Below are 19,867 nucleotides of genomic sequence, written 5' to 3'. Positions count from 1 at the left end.
TCTGCTTTATCAGGTACCTGTAACTACTACTGTTTTATTTTTAAAAATATTTGATTGCTGGTATGCTTGGAAACAGTATCTTAAACAGCTTGCTTCAGCTGAAAAATCACTGGGAAGAAATCAGGATAAAAAGTTATTGATAAGATTTTCTAATCTGTTAGATTTCCCAGAGTACACCAAGCTTTTGTATAGTGTATGTAAAATGAAAAAACCCACCCTGTAATAGGAGATTCAATTAAATGAATCTGGGAGGCAAAATTAAAGTGGTCTTTGGAAGAGGTAATTCAAATACCTCAACTATTGTATCTCTAGTCAGATACATTTTGGCTTTTACAAAGAAAAGCATGTTCATGTTTCTAGTAGGGCTTTTGATTATTTTAATCAATGGTTTCTTTCCAGCTTGCACAATATGTTTGCTTCTAAGAAACAACAATGCTATGGAAGATCACAATAGAACAATCTATGTTTTTCTCATAATTAAAGTTCTATTCTGTTTCCATAATTACCTGCTATCTGATGTGAAAGCTGGAAAAATTGTTCCTGATTCATTATATTCAAGCCAGACAGTGAACTAAACAGCTTTTTAGGGATTAAAGAAACATTGTCAGCCTTAAAATCACATTTTTAAGTTCCTTTTTTGCACATAACTACTCTACTACAAGCCCTTCTAAACAGTTCTTCTGTCCAATAACCACCAAACACTTAAACCACCAACTTACATCATGATTTGTAATTTCAGCACCAAGAGGTCCTTCAGAAAAGCAGATCCAACACAGGTCCTGTAATAGCAACCCCAGTTTCCTTTGTAATTAAGTAATTGTGTTTGCAGTGTAATTAAGCAATTGAATTTGCAGCAGGGCATTGCAGAAGCCAGTGGGGTTGTGCCCAGGCTGTGCAGCTGCCTTCTGGCACAGAGCTTGTGGCTGTGCTGAGGTTACAGGGGGCTGGCAGAGGGATTTGGTATCAGAACAGGCTCGACAGAAGCAAGATGAGCAATGGAACTGAGGAATAGCAGGAGTACAACAGAGCACACAATGAGGTCCCAGGGGTCCCTCATCTGACACCAAGTGCAGCTGGAGTGTTACTGAGATATATTTGTATTAACATTGTTACTGTGCATTGGGCAAGAGCAGCCTCCAAAGGTGGGTTTGAAGAAGAGCATGACCAGGAAATATGGGAGGATGCCCTGTGTAAAGGGCAGGGTGAGCAGCACATGGAGTAATCAGCAGCAGTTCAGGTAGGGGAGAGCAAGGGGAAGGGGAAGGGGTGGGAGAAGCAGGAGTCTGGTGCCAGTGGTGGAGCACACCTGTTTCTGCCCTCCGTGCTGAGGCTGTGGTAGGAAATATCAGGAGATATCAGTGTGTGGTTCTCAGGGGACTTGCAGGACATCTTGCCATAAAGTCCTAGAGCTGCAGGTCTGGCAGTCAAGAGCCCTGGGTTTCTTTCTGGCTCTGCTGCTGCCTTGTGGTGGGGCCAAGGGTGACCGAAGTGGTTAAAAGCAACACAATCTGCAAAAGAAGTGGTGTCATTTTGTCAAGACTGCTGCTGTGCCCTTATAACTGGGTGATTGCAGATTATATTCCTATTTGATAGACACCAGCTAATAATAGGGCTATAAATTGGGATGGGATTTTTCCTTTGGTTAAAGAGTTTTTAACTGTCGTATTCTTCTTGATCTGATTTCTTGCCAGGCTCTTCTGTTAACTGAGTAAAAGTTGAGCATATGGGACATTTTAATTTGATTGTTGCTCTTCCACAATCCCTTACTTAAATTTTTCATCCACAACTCTTTAGAAAAATTCTTCCTTGAGTCACTATTTTTCAAGAAGTGTAGGTAAAAATAAGGAAAGCCCAGATGTTCACAAGGACACCAGGACATATGTCTAGGATCCAGACTGAGATTTCTGAAAAAGATTGTCAGCGTTTAAATACACCCTTTGGGATGCTTCAGTGTAGGTAGCAGCTTCTAAGGTGAATGCTCTAAATTAATGGATTCTAGGAAGCAATTCCTTTCCAGACTCTCCTGTAGTGATAGTTGAAAAGGGGGCATCTGGCCATGCCTGTGCTTTGCTAGCATGTGTACATGCATCAGTAGCTCAGTGAAGGCAGTGAGGTGCACAGGCTCTGGCAAAAACTGAGCTTAAGCAACTTCTTCAAAACCATTGGTGTGAAGGCTTAAAAAAGAATAAAATGGGAGTTTTGAATATGAGTAGCCTTTAGGCACAGATCATCTCTCCCATATGTGCTCTCAGATTTTGCCTCTTGCTGTTCTACTGCCTGCTGTAGCTGGATTTTATTGTCCTGAAATTTAAAGGTCACTGTTGTTGCTTCCAGCTGCTGTTGGACTGGGAGCATGGATTTTCAGGTTGTTGAGAAGTCTGCCCATCATTGCAGAATGACTGTGTCTCAGTACCAGACATGCTCCATTGCTTAGTGTGTTTTGAGCTATTCCTTGTTGTGTTTTGTGAGCTGGAAATCTTGATTGAGAAAGTTTAAAGAGTAGTATTTATGCAGAAGTGTGTATCAGGATTATGGAGATTGGTCATGTATGGAGATAAAGAATTGTCATTGTTCTTCTTTTTCCTTCCTTTCATTGTTACACTGTGTGGGTGTAAACGTTATACGTTATTTTACTTGAAATGCAGAATTGTCCTTTGAAATGGTACTTGTAGTGCAAACCAGAAGAGGTAACAGATCTAAACTGCTGGTGGCCTCAGATCCATGGTGGCCTGAATTCTGAGCACAGTCTGAGTCCTAATGCACACGATTTCTGTTTATTTAACAGTGGCCTTTGCATTGTGCTTGTACATAACAACTTCTATCCACCCCTCTGAGTTGTGCTTTACAGTTTCTTTCCACAGAGTACTTAGCAAGGAATTTCCATGTGTTTCTGTTTTCTTTAAGAGATTGGAGCCCATGATATTCTCAGCATATGGTATGAAATATTTATTATTGTTTTTAAAGGTTGATTTTAGGAGACAGTCTGTGATGTGACTGCATTTAGTAACATAAATGAAAGTCCTTTTCTTTTTGCATATATTTAAGAAGCTATGAGGAATTAGTCATGGTGAGTTCTAAATACCAGGGAGACGACCACTGTGAAACCATTTCAAAGAGAAGTAGCTTGAAGCTATAGAACTATGTTTAGAAAAGGCCAACTTAAACTAAACAAAAATGTAATCCCTGTTATATATAATAAATGAAGAAGAAATCTCTAAAATTGTGTAAAAGAATTAAAAGAAAAACATGTCTGGGGTTCAGGTTACTGTAAAAAGTGTGTGCAATGACACTGCAAAATCAGGGAGGAACTTTAGAACTGTGGGGTCAGTTCTTAACTATACATAGACTAACAACAATTTTATATATTTTCTTCTTCACTTGGATTTTTTTCATTCATCTCCTATGGTTTTGGTTTGGAAAAAACAGTGTTTTTTTCCAGAGTGTAAAGCAGCTGCCACTGGAAGCTGTCATGTAGCATATGTTCCAGGAGGAGTGAATGTATCCCTATCTGCTCATCAAATATTTTGAGAACAAGGGCTGATGTTTCTGGCTTTCAAGACACATTTTCTCTCCTCCTGAGCCAAATGAAAAATTTTCATAGTTCAAACTCATTGTTGTGCTGACTTACTTCCTCTATACTGTAGTTACTTAAGCACTTTCCCAAACTCTGCAGATCTTGAGACATCAAAACAGGCTGAGTGGAGAGGTTTGAGAGGGGAAGGAGGAACAGTAGCCTCGAGAGTGATGGTTCAGTGCATGGTTAAGGCAGCCAAGATGACACATGCCAGTGCACACAACAATGGGTGCAGAAATCGGTCTTTAAAACACAATTACTACATGTGGAGCTCCAGCACATTGTGTAGAATGCAATGGATGCCAGCTAAAACCAAATTAAGAACTGGACGTACACAGCAGAGAGACTGGGCTGACCAAGTCATGTTGTTCTGTTGATTGAAAATCAGCAACAGCACCACATGTTCTCTTCTGTAACAGGCTCACAGAATCTGTGTTTGCTCTTCTGTATAACCTGGGTTATTGAGACTGGTGCATGTTGGAATCTGGATGCTGGGGTGACTTGTAGATAGATTTAGTATTTTGTGTGGCCCCACAGTGTTACCTGTATTGAGAATGAAATCAAGTAATACATTTGAATATTGTTACGAGCACAATTCTCCAGGCATAGCCAATCAGGAGATCAGGGCTTTTTCAAACATTAGGAAAGGAGTATTTTATTTTGATGATTTCACATGGCTACTCTTGTTTTGGATTGTGGTTTTTGTTGGTTTTGATTTTTCTAACCTAACAGAATGAAGCACTCTTTAGGTATCCAGACATTTTTCATCCTTCAGTTGCTTTTTAAGGGCAATGCAAGAGAATATTTCCTTCACATTCTGAAGGTTATATTGGTTCAGTTCAGCCTTTGTATTAATTCCAGCTGGGGATCATGAGAAATGTGTGTTGCTCCAGGACTGAACTGTAATTGTGACACGGATCAAAATCTCTGCCAGGCTGTTCTTTCCCTCTCCCAAAGCAGATTAGCAGCCTGGCATCTGTTTTCTTTGGGGAAGATGGCAGAGATGCCCTGAGAGCAGAGGAGCTGCCTCCCAGTTGCCCTTTGTGCCTTCAGTGGAAGTGCCTGTGCTTGCCAGTCACACCATGTCCCTGATGCTGGCAGCCAGGGCTGGTGGCTTCTGGCTGCTCCTGGCTTTGGTGAGGAGCAGGGCTGGGCTGGTGCTTTGGGTCTTGAGGCAAAGCCTTTCCATCTGCCAGACCCTTTTCCCTTGAGCTGCGTGTGTCTTGACTCCTGCAGTTGCCAGGTGGGAAAGACCTACTTGAAGTCAGCTCTGTCTCATTGTCAAGAGAAGATTTTGGAAAGGTTGGGCATTCTGAGTGCAGTTATTTAAGGTTCTGACATCAGAGTCCCTCAAGTCTTTGGTGGCTGTGTAGGAAATTATAGCTGACCTGCATAGGAAATGAGGTGCACTTTCAAAAAAATTACTTTATCTAGACCAAGTACAATCTTACCTACTGTACTGGTGACATAACTTGGTCTCAGAGATCTATTCTGCTTCTTTTAGTTATAGTAGGTTGTAAAGAAAGTCTTCCTGCTGAAGTCATTAAAAAAAATCACATACCAGCCCTTAAGAACCACATGATGCTGTATTTCTGTTAGCTTTTCTCCTGCTTGCTCTGTGCTTGGGATTCCTGCAAAGTAACTTTAATCACTGAGTTAGAAAATACTTCAGGAGCACCAGAACTTGTGAATTTGATTTCCCTTCCATTCCTGACTCCCATTCATTTACATTATGGGCTTTATTGACTCTTTGGTGCATAAGAGAGTAAGAATTCTAATTAAAAGTTTCCCCAGTTTCTTCTTGCGTGGATTGCCAGTACAGGCTGGGCTTTTGATGCAGCCTTTTCTTCTGTCAGAGCATTCTGTCCTGCCATGTATTTTCACTGAAGATACAAAAATTCCCCTCAAGAGATTATATCTTTTTGTTATTTATTCAATTTGACCACCACATTTGGTTATGAGGACAGAGAAGCACATTACTGGGGGAGAGGCATTAATTGTTTCTGTAGGAAATTAGTGTAAGAATCCATAATATTGACAGTTGAAATTATTACAGTCTAGGTACAAGGGGGAGTTAAGTAATAAATTCATTGAATAAGGAAAGCCAGAAGCAAGCATGAGAATTTTGTTGCCAGGTGTAGGAAGGATTGTAAGGAATCCTTTAGCTGTATGAAAAACAAATCCATACAGTGTGATACTGGTCAATGAGAATGGAAGTATAGGCTGCAGTGGCAGAAGCTGAGTAAATACTGAAAGTATTTCTAATTTCTGTTCAGAAGGAAGAGGAAGCAATTGCATTTGCACATTTAATGTCATGCCTGCTACTTAACAGCAGCTATTAAAGGTTTGACTTTTAAAGCAGAAGAACTGACAAACTCTCATTGAAGGACACAGCCAGTCGGTTTTCTGACCTGTATTTCTATTTTTTTAGAACTTGCATTACTATTTGTGCAGATGTTGAAAGACTGGTGGAAGTTTCAGTATGTTAGTAAAAGCTGTATTTTTATGGTGGTTTAAAAGGTTAAACAGAGCACAGTATAGAACCTGCTGTAGAAGCTCTGCAGCCCAAACCTGACTGCTAGAACAATAACAAGTTGACTCCAAAGCTGTGTGTGCTGAACTGCTGGCTGTTGTTAGTTTTGGACAAAACCACAGAGAGCCTGATAATTGAACATAATACATCAAGATTTAAAAAAAAAAAAAAAAAAAAAAAAAAAAATCCGTGTCAACATGTTAGGGAAAACAAGAGTTGTGTCACTTCTCAGTGGTTCTTGATTGAATCATGACCTTGTTAATAAGATACTGTGAATGTTAATAAGCTACTGTGTGTATTTTGTGATATGTGATTTGACTTAAACATAAAGCTTAGAAAAATGTAGTTTACAACATAATTAGAGGTCGTGCTAAGCAAGTTGAAGAGCAGGTGGTTGAGAGGTGGTAAAAGACATGGGCAGCTGCTATGAAGTGGAAAGGTTATTAGACAAGGGGCTGTGAACAACCTTACAAGGCCCTCATGATTAGAGCTGAAAAATAAACCTTATTAGAAGGGTATTTGGTATTTGATTAATTGAAGAGAGGGTAGAGAGTTGCCTTTATCAATTTACACGTGTCTCTGGTTTCATCACACAGTTGTTCCTTTAGCCTGATTCAGGAAACCAGATAAGAGAAACACAGATAAGATACAGCTCTTAACAGTAGTGGCAAGTAAAGTAGACTCACTTGTACGGAAATCCTTACTGACTGAAGTCTGTAAATCAAAATAGGTACCTGTCTTAAAGATATGCTGTAGTAAGTCAGCCTTTGCTGTGCAAGCATTTAATGGTCCTGAGGCTTTTAAACATGGGAAGTTCTTTCTCTCTGCTGCTGCACACAGACAGCAGTGATGCTCACAGTTTGTAGGGGAAGGCATTTGGCCCAGCTGCTGCAGGGCATGGCAGGCTCTGACACTAGAAGAAACTCCACCTCAGAATCATGGAACACTCCATCAAAATCACTGGGAAGGAATTTTCAGGGCAAGAATTGATTTGTTTTATTAAGGGAAAAGGTTGGGGAGAACCATTCTCCTTTTTCTCCCCAGCCATGGATTGTTATTTGAAGGTCACAGAATCACAGATTTGTCAGGGGTGGAAATCATCCAGTGCAATGCCCCTGCTGAGGCAGGGTCATCTGGAGCAGGTGACACAGGAACATGTCCAGGTGGGTTGGGAACGTTTCCAGAGAGGGACACTCCATAACCTCCCTGTGCAGCTGTTCTAGTGTTCTGCCACTCTCAGCATAAAGAACTTCTGGAAAATGTCTCCAGAGAAAGTCACAGGGATCAAGAAACTTTTTTTTTTCTGTTCTGTGATCCTTGGAGACGTGTTTTTCTCAACACATGAAAACCAGGAGAAATCTCTGAGAGGTGCCAGGTCTCATGGATGGCAAACATAATTGGGGAGATTTTCCACATTGTAGCAGCTCAACACCTAATTGTGATTGATGGTGGAGTTTTCATGGAATTAATGAGTAGAATGTTAACGAGTAGAAGTTACCCAATATACATCTACGTAGACTATATTATATATACACTATCTATGTCTAATATATGTACTTCTTTTCATCTCTGATGTGCACAGAATATGCCCAGAGATAACGAGCCCTGTGTTTCAGGTGGAGGAAGCTGTTTTGGCATATTTTGCTGCTGAGCCCGTTTGAAGTCGTTTGCAGCCTTTCAGGATTGGGAAGCGACAGTCGCTGTTCCAGCAGCCTCTGTTGTCTGAACAGGCTCTGGCTCCTTCCCTTCTGATCAAAAGCACTTGGTGAAAGGTGCAGCTTGGATCCTTTAAAGCATCTCATTATGGGTTATATTTAGAAGTGTGAAGAATATATTATTAATTACAAGGATGCTCCAAAGCAAAGAAGCTGTTTTATCCATGCCCTTGATGAACAGAAAAGTTCCTGTGCTGAAGGAAGGTTATGCAATTAACAGTATATTCATTAGGAGTTCATCAGATAGCAAACTATGCTTATCTTCAGGATGGTACTGGAATATCTGACAATTTCCTAGTTACTGCCTAAGTGGTAAGGAAGAGCGAGACAGGAACTGCCAGTTCCTGATATATAAATTTTTATAAATTCCCTGATTATATAAAATATATTGGCAGTAAAATTTATATAATACAGTTTACATATGTTATATACTAGTTATATATATATATATATATATATATATAATATATTTTACATCTCAATTTACAAGCCAAGTACTCTCTTGCTGCCTCACTGGGAAGAACTGGAGGTAGAAGTTGACCCCACATTTCTTGATTGCTAAATGAGCACAGTGTATGGACACTGTGAGGATCATTACAGCTTTTTTGCTCTCTTTTGTTCCCACAAAACCCCTCTCACAGGATAGCTGTCCACCGGGTTCATCCAGTATCATTCTGGATGTTTGCTCTGACCTGCTCAGTACTCTCAAATCCAGTCTGTGTTCTGGGCCTGTGAAAGAGTCACCTTTGCAGAAGCATTTCTCCAACTTAAGGGATTTTTGTCATTATTTTCAGTACTTACAAAATACAATATTTTTTCTGTCTTCAAATTCAGACTGTTATCTGGTAATTGATTTTTGCTAATTGTGTGATATAGTCAGGTGAATTTTTTAAAAACTGTGCTTCAAAACCTAATTTTGATTTGAACATTAATTTGCTTCCAAAGAATGGAGAAGTCAAGTGCCTAAATATGCCAGAATATGTATGAAATAAGCTGCCATCTGGAATTTGTTTCTGGATTTGCTGTAATAGAAATGGAACACACTGGGATGCATATTTTGGGGCATTTTAGAAATTAATATATAGGAAGAAAAATAGATAAATATGTCCTGGTGCTGTGCTTAGCTGCTTGTATAAGCATCTGACAAGTGACCAAGGTGATAATGTCTGGTAGGCTTGGATTAAACGAGATACTGCCAGTGGAGAGAATGAATTATTTTTAGAAACTAATTTTTTTAACAGTTGAGGGTCACAGTGCCAACAATTTGAAGAGAGCCTAGAAAACTCTGTCACTTTTATCTATAAACCAAAGCCAGTCAAATAACATTTGATTCAATAAAAAGTAAATTTGTCCCTTATCTAAAAGTATCTGTGCAGAAATTGTTCCAAGATGCTTTCAAACTGCTGAGTTACAAATCCATACAGGGAGGGATGATTGATTTATTGTGTGCTGCAATCTGGAGTATTTTATCACTGAATCTTTAGTGAAGAAAGTTGATGTTGTTAAGGCTGCAATGTATTTAGACCCAAACCGTAGGAATAAAGCAGGAAGCATTATTGGATCAGTACAGATCAGTAGAATGTGGTTATCACCTGGGTTTCTGTGGAGATCAGCTCTTCCCATGGTCTCTGCCCAGGAGGAATGGGCTTTGTATCAAGGGTGGGCCCTGCTGTGCCTAAGGGATAATGAATTAGGTAATGGGAATGAGGCACTGGGCTGACACCTGACAGGTGACAGGAGATTTGTAATGAGTCCCTTTTAGGGGGAAGGCTGAGCATTTCCCACCCTGTGTCACATCGGCCCCAGGGCTCTGCTCAGCATCTCAGCACATCCATTTGTCACCTCTGTGGCTGCCTAGGAAAGTCTCACTTGTTTCCAAATCTGCTGGAATCGCTGATCTGGGCAGGGAACAGTTTTCCTTTCCCAAGTTGCATTCTCGGGTTAATTACCTGACTTCCATTCAGCCCAGCTTGTGCCACCCTAACCTCCCGACTCATTTCTTCCTTGGCACCCCTTTCTTCCAGAGCATGGCAGTGACTGAGCTCTGCTGATTCCCAGCTACTTTGCTACCAGTCTGTGCTGGGTCAGCTGCTACCCTCGGGTGTTTTGTTCTCCTAAGGCTTGTCTGAATCTGAACTGCCTTAAAAGCATCACGCATCACTAATCAAGGGGGAACACAGTGGATCATGATAGATTTTTAAAGATTGTTTGTAGCTAGACTTAGTTTTTCACAGTAGGCATCCCTGGAAAAAAGCAGAGGTAGAGGATCTGTGTTGAGAAATGGAGCTCAGCTCTCAACCATGTCAAAGACTGGAGCTCCATTTGTATTCTGGGCTATAGAAAAGGCAAAATCCTTTTATTTTTTCTTTCTTTCCCCCTTTTTTCTTCTTCTTTTTCTCTCTTGACCTCCCCCAGTCCTGTGAAGGGAGGGCTGAGCTGCATTGTAACTGGCAATGTGTACATAGATTGGCAGGGTAATTATTGATGTAGACAGTGGTGGGATGGGAGGTTTGACAGGACAATGTTGTACATCACTCTCTTTCAAACTAGCTTTAGAAACAATGGAGTTTAAAGAAGATGTTATGTTCGTGGTAGAAAAAAGCAGAGTATTTTTCCTGACCTTAAACAAAGTCATGTCATTGTTGGATTTATTTTTTTAAGCTTTGCTTTTGATTGAGCATGAAAAATGCCTCTCCCAAAAGGGAATATTTAATAGCTTTTCTATTAGAAAACTATCTGTAAAGAAAATTTTGAGTCCTGTGTTTTGCTGGCAGGCCTGGGTGTTTGCTAAGTACCAAAGTCAGCTGTCAGTTTATTATGAAACTGTTGGAGATCAGCAGTGCACATTACTGCTTTGCTTCTGCCACAAACAGGTTCTTTTCAGCTGTTCTGGTCTCTTACTTTGATGTCTAGGATTTTCCCTGTGGTTTTTATTAGTGTCTTCCTGCCTCTGTGCCAAGCTAAAGGCATGACCAGATGATCCTTAAGATGAGAGAAAACCACCAGTGAAGAGAAAATAAAACTTTAAGTAGTACAAAGTGATCTGAAGAAATTGGTTGTGGAAACTCAGGTTTTCAGTAACCAGAATAATGCCTTAGAGACAAGCTCCTCTTGAAGGCAAGTTCTGCTCTGGTTTAGAAGAGGAGCAGAGACAAAGGCAAGAAGGTCTGGTGGTTTCACAGGGAGGGACCATGTTAGGGTTTTAAACAGCTTTCCATTTAAGTCTGGGATAAATTGTGGATTTTCCTTTTCCTTCAAGAAGACATGAAAAGGGACAAAGTTGATAGAAATAGGGGGGAAAGTAGGCAGATGGCCTCAGACTTTAGTTTATCAAAATCCCCTTTTTGTTCCTCTAAACAATGAGGGCTGTGCTTTACTGTCATTAAGCAGGGCTGTCACTACAGGGCTGTATTAATTTCTACTCTGGATTAATCTGAGTAAATGTTTCTCGTGACCATATGGCTGTGGTGCCAGGAAAGATGAGAACCTGGCATTGCAGGGTGGCACGTGGCTCCTGGGCTCTCCCATGGCTGCACACTGAGCAATAATTCTTTACTCACATGGAGCTGGACTGCACCAGCCTCATTCTGTGGTTCACATTTCTGCCTTGCCCCGTGGAGTGGAGCCCAGCTCTGCAGCAGGTCACACCACCTATGGTATGGTCATGGTTGTTGGGTATGTTGGTGGTGTCCAGAATGCAGAAAATGGTAGCAAGGAATGGAGTTGGAAACCCAGGGCTATCCTGTGTCTCATTTGAGTTTATTAAAGGATTTGTGCATCCCTGACCAAAGCAGTGCCTTGAGGCATTTAACATCAGAGCCATCAGGGCACTGCTGATCATACAGAGGGGGCTGGGTGGAGCAGAAGGGCCAAGACAAGCCACGGACTGTCCTTGAGGGATTGCTGACAATATCTGTGGAACTGTTCGGTTTCCCCTACCAAAGGCAGCTTTTGTCTCAAGGAGCTTGGGCATAAAAGCTGCTTTAGGGAATGAACTTTTGCAATGAATTCTCATATGTGCAATGATAGGTAAGGAAATGTAGTTTGTTCAGGAGCAGAAAGCTCTCACTGTATCATGTGCATCTCTCTCATGCCTAATAACCTGTCATGGTCTCTTAGAAACTGGTTTCTCTGTGCACAGACGTGACAGTGGGGGAATGTCACAGTGTATTCTACAGACACCAGTTAAAAAAACACTGTTGTTTTACAAGCACTAGATGGTTAAAAAATGGAATTTAATGAGGATTAGCAGCCTATATCCTCACTGCTGTTCAACATCTGATCTTTGTGAATTCTGAAATTTCAGAAGTATGACCGTGAGGAGCAGTTTAAAGGCAATTAAAAAGCTTTCTGATTCCTGCTCAAAGTATCACAATTTTCCTGCAGTTTGAGACCAAGGAGGGTCATGTAATCATCCTGTTTACCATTGGCCTAGACTTGGATTTACCCTAAACAAGCCAACTGACTTGAATTTAAGGACTTTATTTCTTAGCAGCAGGGCTGCTGGGTATATCAGGTACAGATGAACAGAAGTGCCATCAAAACAGGGTCTGGAGAAGCTCAGAGATTAATTAGGTGAGATGTGCTGAGATGATTGCAGCAAAAGAGCATTTGCTGTGTTTACAGGAATACAAAATCAGCTGAAGTCCTGCCAGTCAGACTGGGGAAGGAAATGCTTTTTGTAGCCAAGTTTGATGGTAGTTTTGATTTTTGAAGTGGATGAGTAAGACATAGCAATCAGGAATGGAAGATAAAAGGGTGCACTGGAAACCAAGAGTAGCAGTCCTTTCTATGCAGCTTGCTCTCCTCGGCTGTGACAGTATTTAGGATTCCAGATATGCCAGGGTAGCTCTGAACCTGAGATTCCTCCTGACCTGTGCAGGTGGCTCACGTTGTGAGACACGGAGCTTAGCTAAAACCTGATGGCATTTGTCTTTGCAGCCTGCTATAGAGATCTCTCACCTCCTTGCACTGTGCTCAAACACAGTTTATGTGTTTAGTTATTATATTATTACCTGTTAAAACTGTTGGCATGATACCAGAGAATCATTTTCTTACTTGAGGTTGTTTGTAGTGAACGTGCATTTGGAACACACTTCCATAAAAGTTATCTCACTGTTACCCTGACAGTGAGTCTCTATTTCAGTAATTAGGGTTAATCTTGGGATTTTCAGTTCCTAATTATTTCACTCTGATGTCAGAGGTGGTAATCACCAATGTGCTAATCTGCACAAAAGCAAGGTACCTGCTATCATCTCTTTTAGACAAGCTGAACCCTTTGTGTACTAAGCTTATTTTTTCCCTCCAGCTTCAAGGTAGAAGACTTGGAGACTCATCAACAACTCCTAATACATGGTGTTGTAAAGGAAACCTTCTTACAATTACACAAGAATGCATTAATAAGGGCTGCACTATGCAGTGCAATGGAGGGAAATCTGTGCAAATCCTCTTCTGTTCCTCTGGGAACATCTGAACATAAGTCATCATCAAACAAATCACACCTCTGAATCTAACTGTATATCAGGTGTATCAATTGTTAATACTGTTCCTGACATTTTATAGTACGGTTCTTTAGTCACCTTTCCTAATTTGTCTTTTGAGTTGCTTAATTTATGTTGTAAGTTTAAAGGCAGTGCCCATAGGTTAACTATCCTTTTGTGCAGGAAGAATAAATTTTTCAGTATTTCTGTGCCCCTGCATGCTGCCACAAAGCTTATGGCCCATCAGCCTGTACTGACACTCTCACAAATGTAGAGTCAGGTAGCACCAGCTGAAGCTCCCAGGCCCTGGGAATTGGTGTTTGACCAGAAGAGAGTTTCCTGTGGGAGCAGATGGATGGGGTGGCTGTTTCTGTCAACAAAGGCGTCACTGGTGGTGGGTTGGTCTCATTCCAAGTGTCACTGCTGTAATCCTAATTCACTTAAGCCACTAATCATGACATTTGTTTTGGCCTGGGCTGCTTTCAACTGAAATTGTAGAGTTGCCTGTATTTTCTCAGAGATCTCAAGTGTATGTGTAATACAGATAGAGCGAGCAACCCAAGTACTGCTGCTGATGAGTTGGATTGACTTTTGTAGAAATTACAGGTTTGTGTAAGTCTTGCTATCCCAACAGGCTGATGCTTGTCTGTGTTGCTTTGCATGACAGAAGGGGAGTTCAGTGCAGCTCCTAACCTCAGTGGGAACAATTCTCTGTTTAGCATTTCCCAGAGTGTAATCTGTCTCTGTGAGTTGCTGGTGCACAAATCCAAACTCAAGCACCCAGCAAAAGGTGAGGGTTCAGGGGAGTCCCTGTGTGCTCACAGTGCTCTGTACACCAGGGCCAAAGAAACTCCCAGGACATGGCAGACATCCACCATGGATGTTGCTGTCCCCACACAAACGCTTCTGATGGTAATGTGTCACAAGGAGGGTGCCAGGAAGATCAAGTACAGCAAATATGATACAGCATGCCTTATAAAATCCCACTCAGAATCTGATGTGTCTTAAAGGGTTGAGTAAAGTAAACTAAAACAACAGTGACCTGTCTGGAGCTGCAGAGTGAACTGGTGGTTAATGGGGTAGAGGCCAGTGTCCTTCACCACCCACAGCTGGGAGAAGGGGCAAGGGGAGGAAAGTACCAGATACACCTTCAGCTGTGACAATATTTTAAGTCAGAAGATGGATTTTAGACTGTGTTTTTTATGCATCTTAAATACTTCAATGGGAACACTGAGTTGTAAGTCAGTAGTGAATGTAGACTGGGACATACATTCATATACACACACATATATAAAGAGCTAAATATGCAAACTTGTGACTGAGATTTTTTTCTGAATCACAAATCTTCAGTGATTGCGAACTTGGAGTTCTGAATTTCTTTGAGTAATCTCTGACTGTCAGCTCCCCTCCTCTGCAGAACAGAAATCTTGCTCATTTACCAGTTTAGTTTGTTTTGTCTGGAAACAAACTGGATTCCAGTCCTGTACTTGGGCAGGTATGAACACTTACTTTGTTCTTGGTACATCTCTGAGGCAGTTCTGCCAGCTGTGACAAAAGATTTAAGGGCAGTGTTTGAGGAAGGGAGATCCTTGTTAAAAAACATTCCTTAAAAAAATGCTGACAACTAACCATTGCTGGAGAAAAGAGGGAGGTAGGAATTTTTAGTTCTATAATAAAAGTAGCGGAAATATTTGTGGGAACAGTTCATTGGCATGGCAGAAAATAATTAAACCATTTTAGCATTGAGTTTTCTCTGTTGTAGAAAAAAAAGTTCAGGGCTGGAGCTTCTGAAGAACCTGGGAAAACCACAAGGGGCAGTCTGGAGAGGATGGGGAGTTATTTCAGCAGAGATAGAGGAGCTGTTCAGACCTGTAAGATGATGTATTTCCACAAAGGGCATTCTTTTCAGTCTGCTGATGAAAAGTCTTGTGGGTTTCCCACCAGTAGAAGCTGCTTAATTGCATTTTGTGTATGCTCTTAGAGTACCTGTTTGGTGAGAACCTGACAAATGGTCTTCTGAAAGTAAATCAATTTTGTTTTCTTGGGCTTTCTTGAATATCCATGATGTCCGGAGCCTGAAAAGCACAGCAGTGGCACAAGAGGAAGCGAACAGTGGGGCGCCAGTTAGGCTCTATGGTTCTCTGAAAGACTTTGTAGCCTCCTATAAAGAGAAAGAAGAATGTGCCATTGGCGGTAGTGAGTAAATGGAACCTTCTTGTCTTCTTTGCTCTTGTCTCCTTATAAATAAACCATTGTTGTCCATCCTTGGCATTTGCAGTTCATTGTGATAAATTGGTCTTGATGTGTCTGACATTTCAACCAAGTTGTTTAATGGTGCTTTTCTGAAAAGGCAGATCTTGCTATAACTCGTGTTGGTCCAGAATGCTTCCAGGGTTAGAGCACTCACTATCACACACACTAACCCTTTCCTTTCTGGCTGCACAAAGAGGGAAGGAGGAGGTAAAACATTTTGGTCACGTCAGCCCAAGAGGCCTGGGTTTGTGTAAGCTGTGCACAGAAACAGGAATGTTAAGTCTGGACTGCAGTTGCTAAAAGCCTCTTTAATAGTGTGGACAGTATCATGGACTCCACTTGTATCTGCAGTCTCTTCAGGAAGAGGGGAGGAAAGCTTGCTGGAAATGCAGGTGTGTTTTCACCAAAGTTTTGCTTTGAGTTTTGTGCAACATCCCCTCTCTTACCTGTCGGTGCTTACAAGTCATTGGCTTCCATTCAACGATTGCTTGGGTGCAGAAACCATTGGAACATAGAGATTTGATGAACTGTGACCAACAGCAGCTTCTATTGCTGCATCCCTGAAAGTTCAAGCTTTGATTTACATATTTTAAATGTCTGTAATTATTCTGTCAGTGAGATGATTAACACAGAGATTGCTTTCCATAAATAGGAGCCTTCTGTTCATACCTTTCCAAACGTTTCAGCTTCCCAAAGCTATTAAGCATCTGCCCACAGCAGCCAAGCAAAAGTAATGCCCATACTTTAAATTGTGACCAATAAGTAACCTTTTTGCTGGTTAATGATCCCACTGTGTGATGATACCATTTTATTTCACCTTCTTCAAAATCAGGTATGTGGAACATGTTCTCACCTGTCTTGACCCCCTTGGTTCTCAATGGAGATTAACAGTGAGGATGGAAAACCTGGTCCTACTTAACATCAAAACAAATTCTCCTTTCCATCCCCATTGCCAGCAGGAAGAACTAGAGCAGTTTTTGGGGATGTGGACCAATAACCTGGTTAATAAATGTCTCCATGACATTTTTGATGTCCCAGTTTTCCCAGTACGCCAATCCAATCCAGACCTTATTGCAGCTGGGCAGTACAAAACCTGCAGCTTAGAGGAGCAGGGGCACAGATACACTGATCCTGGTGGGGTTTTGTTGGGGAGCCTTTCCAATGTTTTTTTATTACTAATTTGCTGGAAAAATAATCCCAAGGATCCCTTTTTTCCTCCCCCCTGTAATCATGCAACATTCATAAATGTTATTTAGGTATGCAGTGAGCAAATTTCAACAGAAATGCTGTCATGCCTCAGGGATCTAAAACTTCATTACATCTGTTATTAACTGTCTGTCTGTGGCAGGACCTAATTTTTCTTGATGTATTGGTTGCCCACAGCTTCTCAAAAATGCTTCTTATAACACTTCAAGGCGGTAAGACAGAGAATTTCAGGGATGAAATGGCACTGCTCTCCAAGTGGCTGATGGATGCTTTGGGGCTGTAAGATGCCCTTTCACAGCCTCTTTGTGGAGGTGCAAGGGGAGGTATAATTTTCATCCTCTTTGGCTCAGCACTTGAGAAGCTGATTGACTTTGTGTAAATACTTTTACCAGGGCAGGGTAATGTGAAAGTTTTAATTTAGAATTTAGATTCCCCCTTGCTCAGTAGACCTGCAGGCATACACAGCATTACTGTCATTAATACTAACGGAAGAACTGTTTTAATACACATCAATTTTTGAAGAGAGAAATTGGTCTGTTTAATAAGCAACTCCTGCCAAACTGGATGCTGATTCCAGAATGCTAAACAATTGTTTAAACTGTGGAACATTTTGCATTTCAGCAGCCTTGTCACAATAAATATAGATCTGTTGCTCTTTACACTAGTGCGAAGGGAAAAAAAGTAGGAGTTTTAGCAATGCAAACTAGTTATGAGAGAATGAGCTTCACAGCTGACTTGGTTCCAGATAAATCTGGCAGATTATTTTTCATAGTTGTGTTCTTGCCTGTACTGGGGTTTTTGCTTCTGCGGGTCCTCCTGTGTCTCCATGTCTGACATCACAGTTGCCTTCAATTTATGCAGCTACAGCTCAATTTGTTAAACATCTGCAAGTTCCTACTTGTCCTTGCTGCTTTTTCCTCAGCTTTGATGACCACAGTCTGCCCAGATCATTGTGTTTAGAAATTGCCTTGCCAAACATAGATGTACAGCCTTGTACTAAAATGAGGGAATTTGTTTTTCCTGGCTTAGCTGGAGGTGGTTTGTGCAGAGCTGCTGTGCTGTGTGCAGGGGCAGTGAGTGAACAGCTCAGTGTGTTGGGCAGGGAGGCAGAGCTGGGCCCTGCTGCTGCTGCTCTGAGCATCCCTCCCTGTAACCACCAGCCCCAAGTTCTCAGCTGGAATCCCTGCTGATCTGTTGAAACAGCTTTCTCGGTTCATTTTGGCTGAGTTGGGCTAGAAACTAAGAGTGAGGGGTTATGTTTGTTTTATTTGCATGGTCCTGGAAGGGGTTGGCAGGGGCAGGCACAGGCTAGAGTGACAGAAAGGGTCTCATTTCCAAGGAGACCTGATTGAAGAGGCAACAGGTTGACTTGGGATTTCATTCCAAGTCTCAGGATCCAGCCATTCAAAGCAAAAGTAACTTTAACAGCATAAACAATGTTAGAAATGTTTAGAAATATGTTTAACTTCTGTTTATTTCTTTGTTTTTTTTTTTTTCTTCCAGCCAAACAAGTGTGTCCATCTGAAAAAATTAGCTGTGGAGATTTAAGCAACAAGTGCATCCCATCGTCCTGGAGATGTGATGGGCAGAAAGACTGTGAAAGTGGAATTGATGAGGCTGGTTGCACTCCTGGTGAGTTAATACAGATGCAACGTCTCCATTTAGGACTATAAAAGTCCTGGAGTGACTGTTATGAATTGCATGGAAATGTTATTTCCTGACAACAAACTTATTTACTCTGCTTTGCAGTGCTAAGTGGGGACTTTTAGAAACAGAGAGGAAAGGATTCTCCAGTTGGGGCTGGCTGGAGAATGTGTGAACTCTATGAAGAATTCAGTATTATTATTAGGGTTAACACCCAGGTGATGTGGAAAGGACTTAAGTATGGTCCAAACCTTCCTCTGTGGTAGCTCAGCAGGTTCCTGCTGTGTCCTTGTCCCTGCAGAGTGGGCACAGACTCAGGCTGGCTTCTGCTGGGGTGGAAGGCATAGGCCTAGACATTGATAGCTTGTTGGTTTCACTGGACAGAGAGAGAATGATGTACTCTGTACCCATAACTGTTTTAAATTCAGTCCCTAAATGGCCACTGCCTTTTATTAGGCCTTTCTGTGCTGAATGAAAGAGCCCTTTAACAGTGTTTTCAGTCTGTGAAAACTCCTACATTGTGTGATCAAACCATTTCTCAGGCTGCCTTTTTGGTGGACCAAATATATTAGTTCTTTATGCTTCTTGATGTCAAATATTCTCTTTTGAGTGAATGCTTGACTCATTCTTGTGGCTCCCTTTGGTATTCCAGTTGGTTTTCCAACTTTTTTTTTACACAGACCACCAGAATTTAGGGAATATCAGTCTTGCCAGTCTGTGCAGAGGTAAAATCACCTTTCTAATTTCTAATACTGTTCTTATTAAATTCTTTGTGTGCCAATGATCCCAGGCTTTTAAGAAGCTCTCTACATTCTGTGTATTCACCCACCCCTCAATATTTCTAGTGTTGCATGTGGTATCAGCAATGTTATTTTTACTTCCAGGTTACTGGTGAAAGGGTTGAATTGTTACATTCAAGCACAAGTTGAAGTTTTTTCATTTGAAAACTGGATTTTGGGCTCTAATTACTGCCCAGTTAATAATCCACATTTCATCTTTTCTTTGAAGCTGTATAACAAAATATGTTTTACATGAACATTTTGAACACTCTGAGTGGAGTGCTGTGGACAAATTTATTTCTTTGCAGTCAGTTTTATCAAACAAAATATTATCAAAGCAATTACTTTGTGAGCAACTTGTTCTACTATTTAGTTCTCTTTGTAAAAGTCTTTTTTTCTTAGCCCTTTTTTTCCCCTTTTATTGGTTTTCCATGTGAAACTCTTAAGTGTTTTCCCTTTAGCGTGTACTTTTTTATTTCTTTGAATGGGAGGCTTGAATTAGAGACAAATTCAGAAGATAATTGTAACTGCTGTTTTCCTGATATGAGTTAGTGAAATTAGAACAATTTTTACACTGCCTGCCCATGTAATGCTGCTTGCTGCTGCTGCTCACACTAGTGGAATGGTCTCATGGAGTCTTTCAGTTGTAATAAAAATCTTCTTGAAATTGCTTTGAACTTTTT

The 19,867-nt window shown here is 41.1% G+C and overlaps 1 protein-coding gene across 4 annotated transcripts in view; it reads left to right on the top strand.

Annotated features, from left to right (window-relative positions):
- Positions 1-19,867, top strand: part of LRP8 (LDL receptor related protein 8) — a 224,769-nt gene that overhangs the window by 167,696 nt on the left and 37,206 nt on the right. For all 4 annotated transcript variants that reach the window (XM_079313700.1, XM_079313699.1, XM_079313698.1 and 1 more), the window contains one exon: positions 18,265-18,393. In XM_079313700.1, the coding sequence (XP_079169826.1) occupies positions 18,265-18,393 (129 nt within the window). The remainder of the gene's footprint in view (positions 1-18,264; positions 18,394-19,867) is intronic.

This window comes from Erithacus rubecula (assembly GCF_903797595.1).
Source record: "Erithacus rubecula genome assembly, chromosome: 10".
Taxonomy (NCBI): Eukaryota; Metazoa; Chordata; class Aves; order Passeriformes; family Muscicapidae; genus Erithacus; species Erithacus rubecula.
The sequence above is the reverse complement of the archived record's forward strand: the minus strand, read 5'-3'. Positions and strand labels throughout refer to the sequence as shown.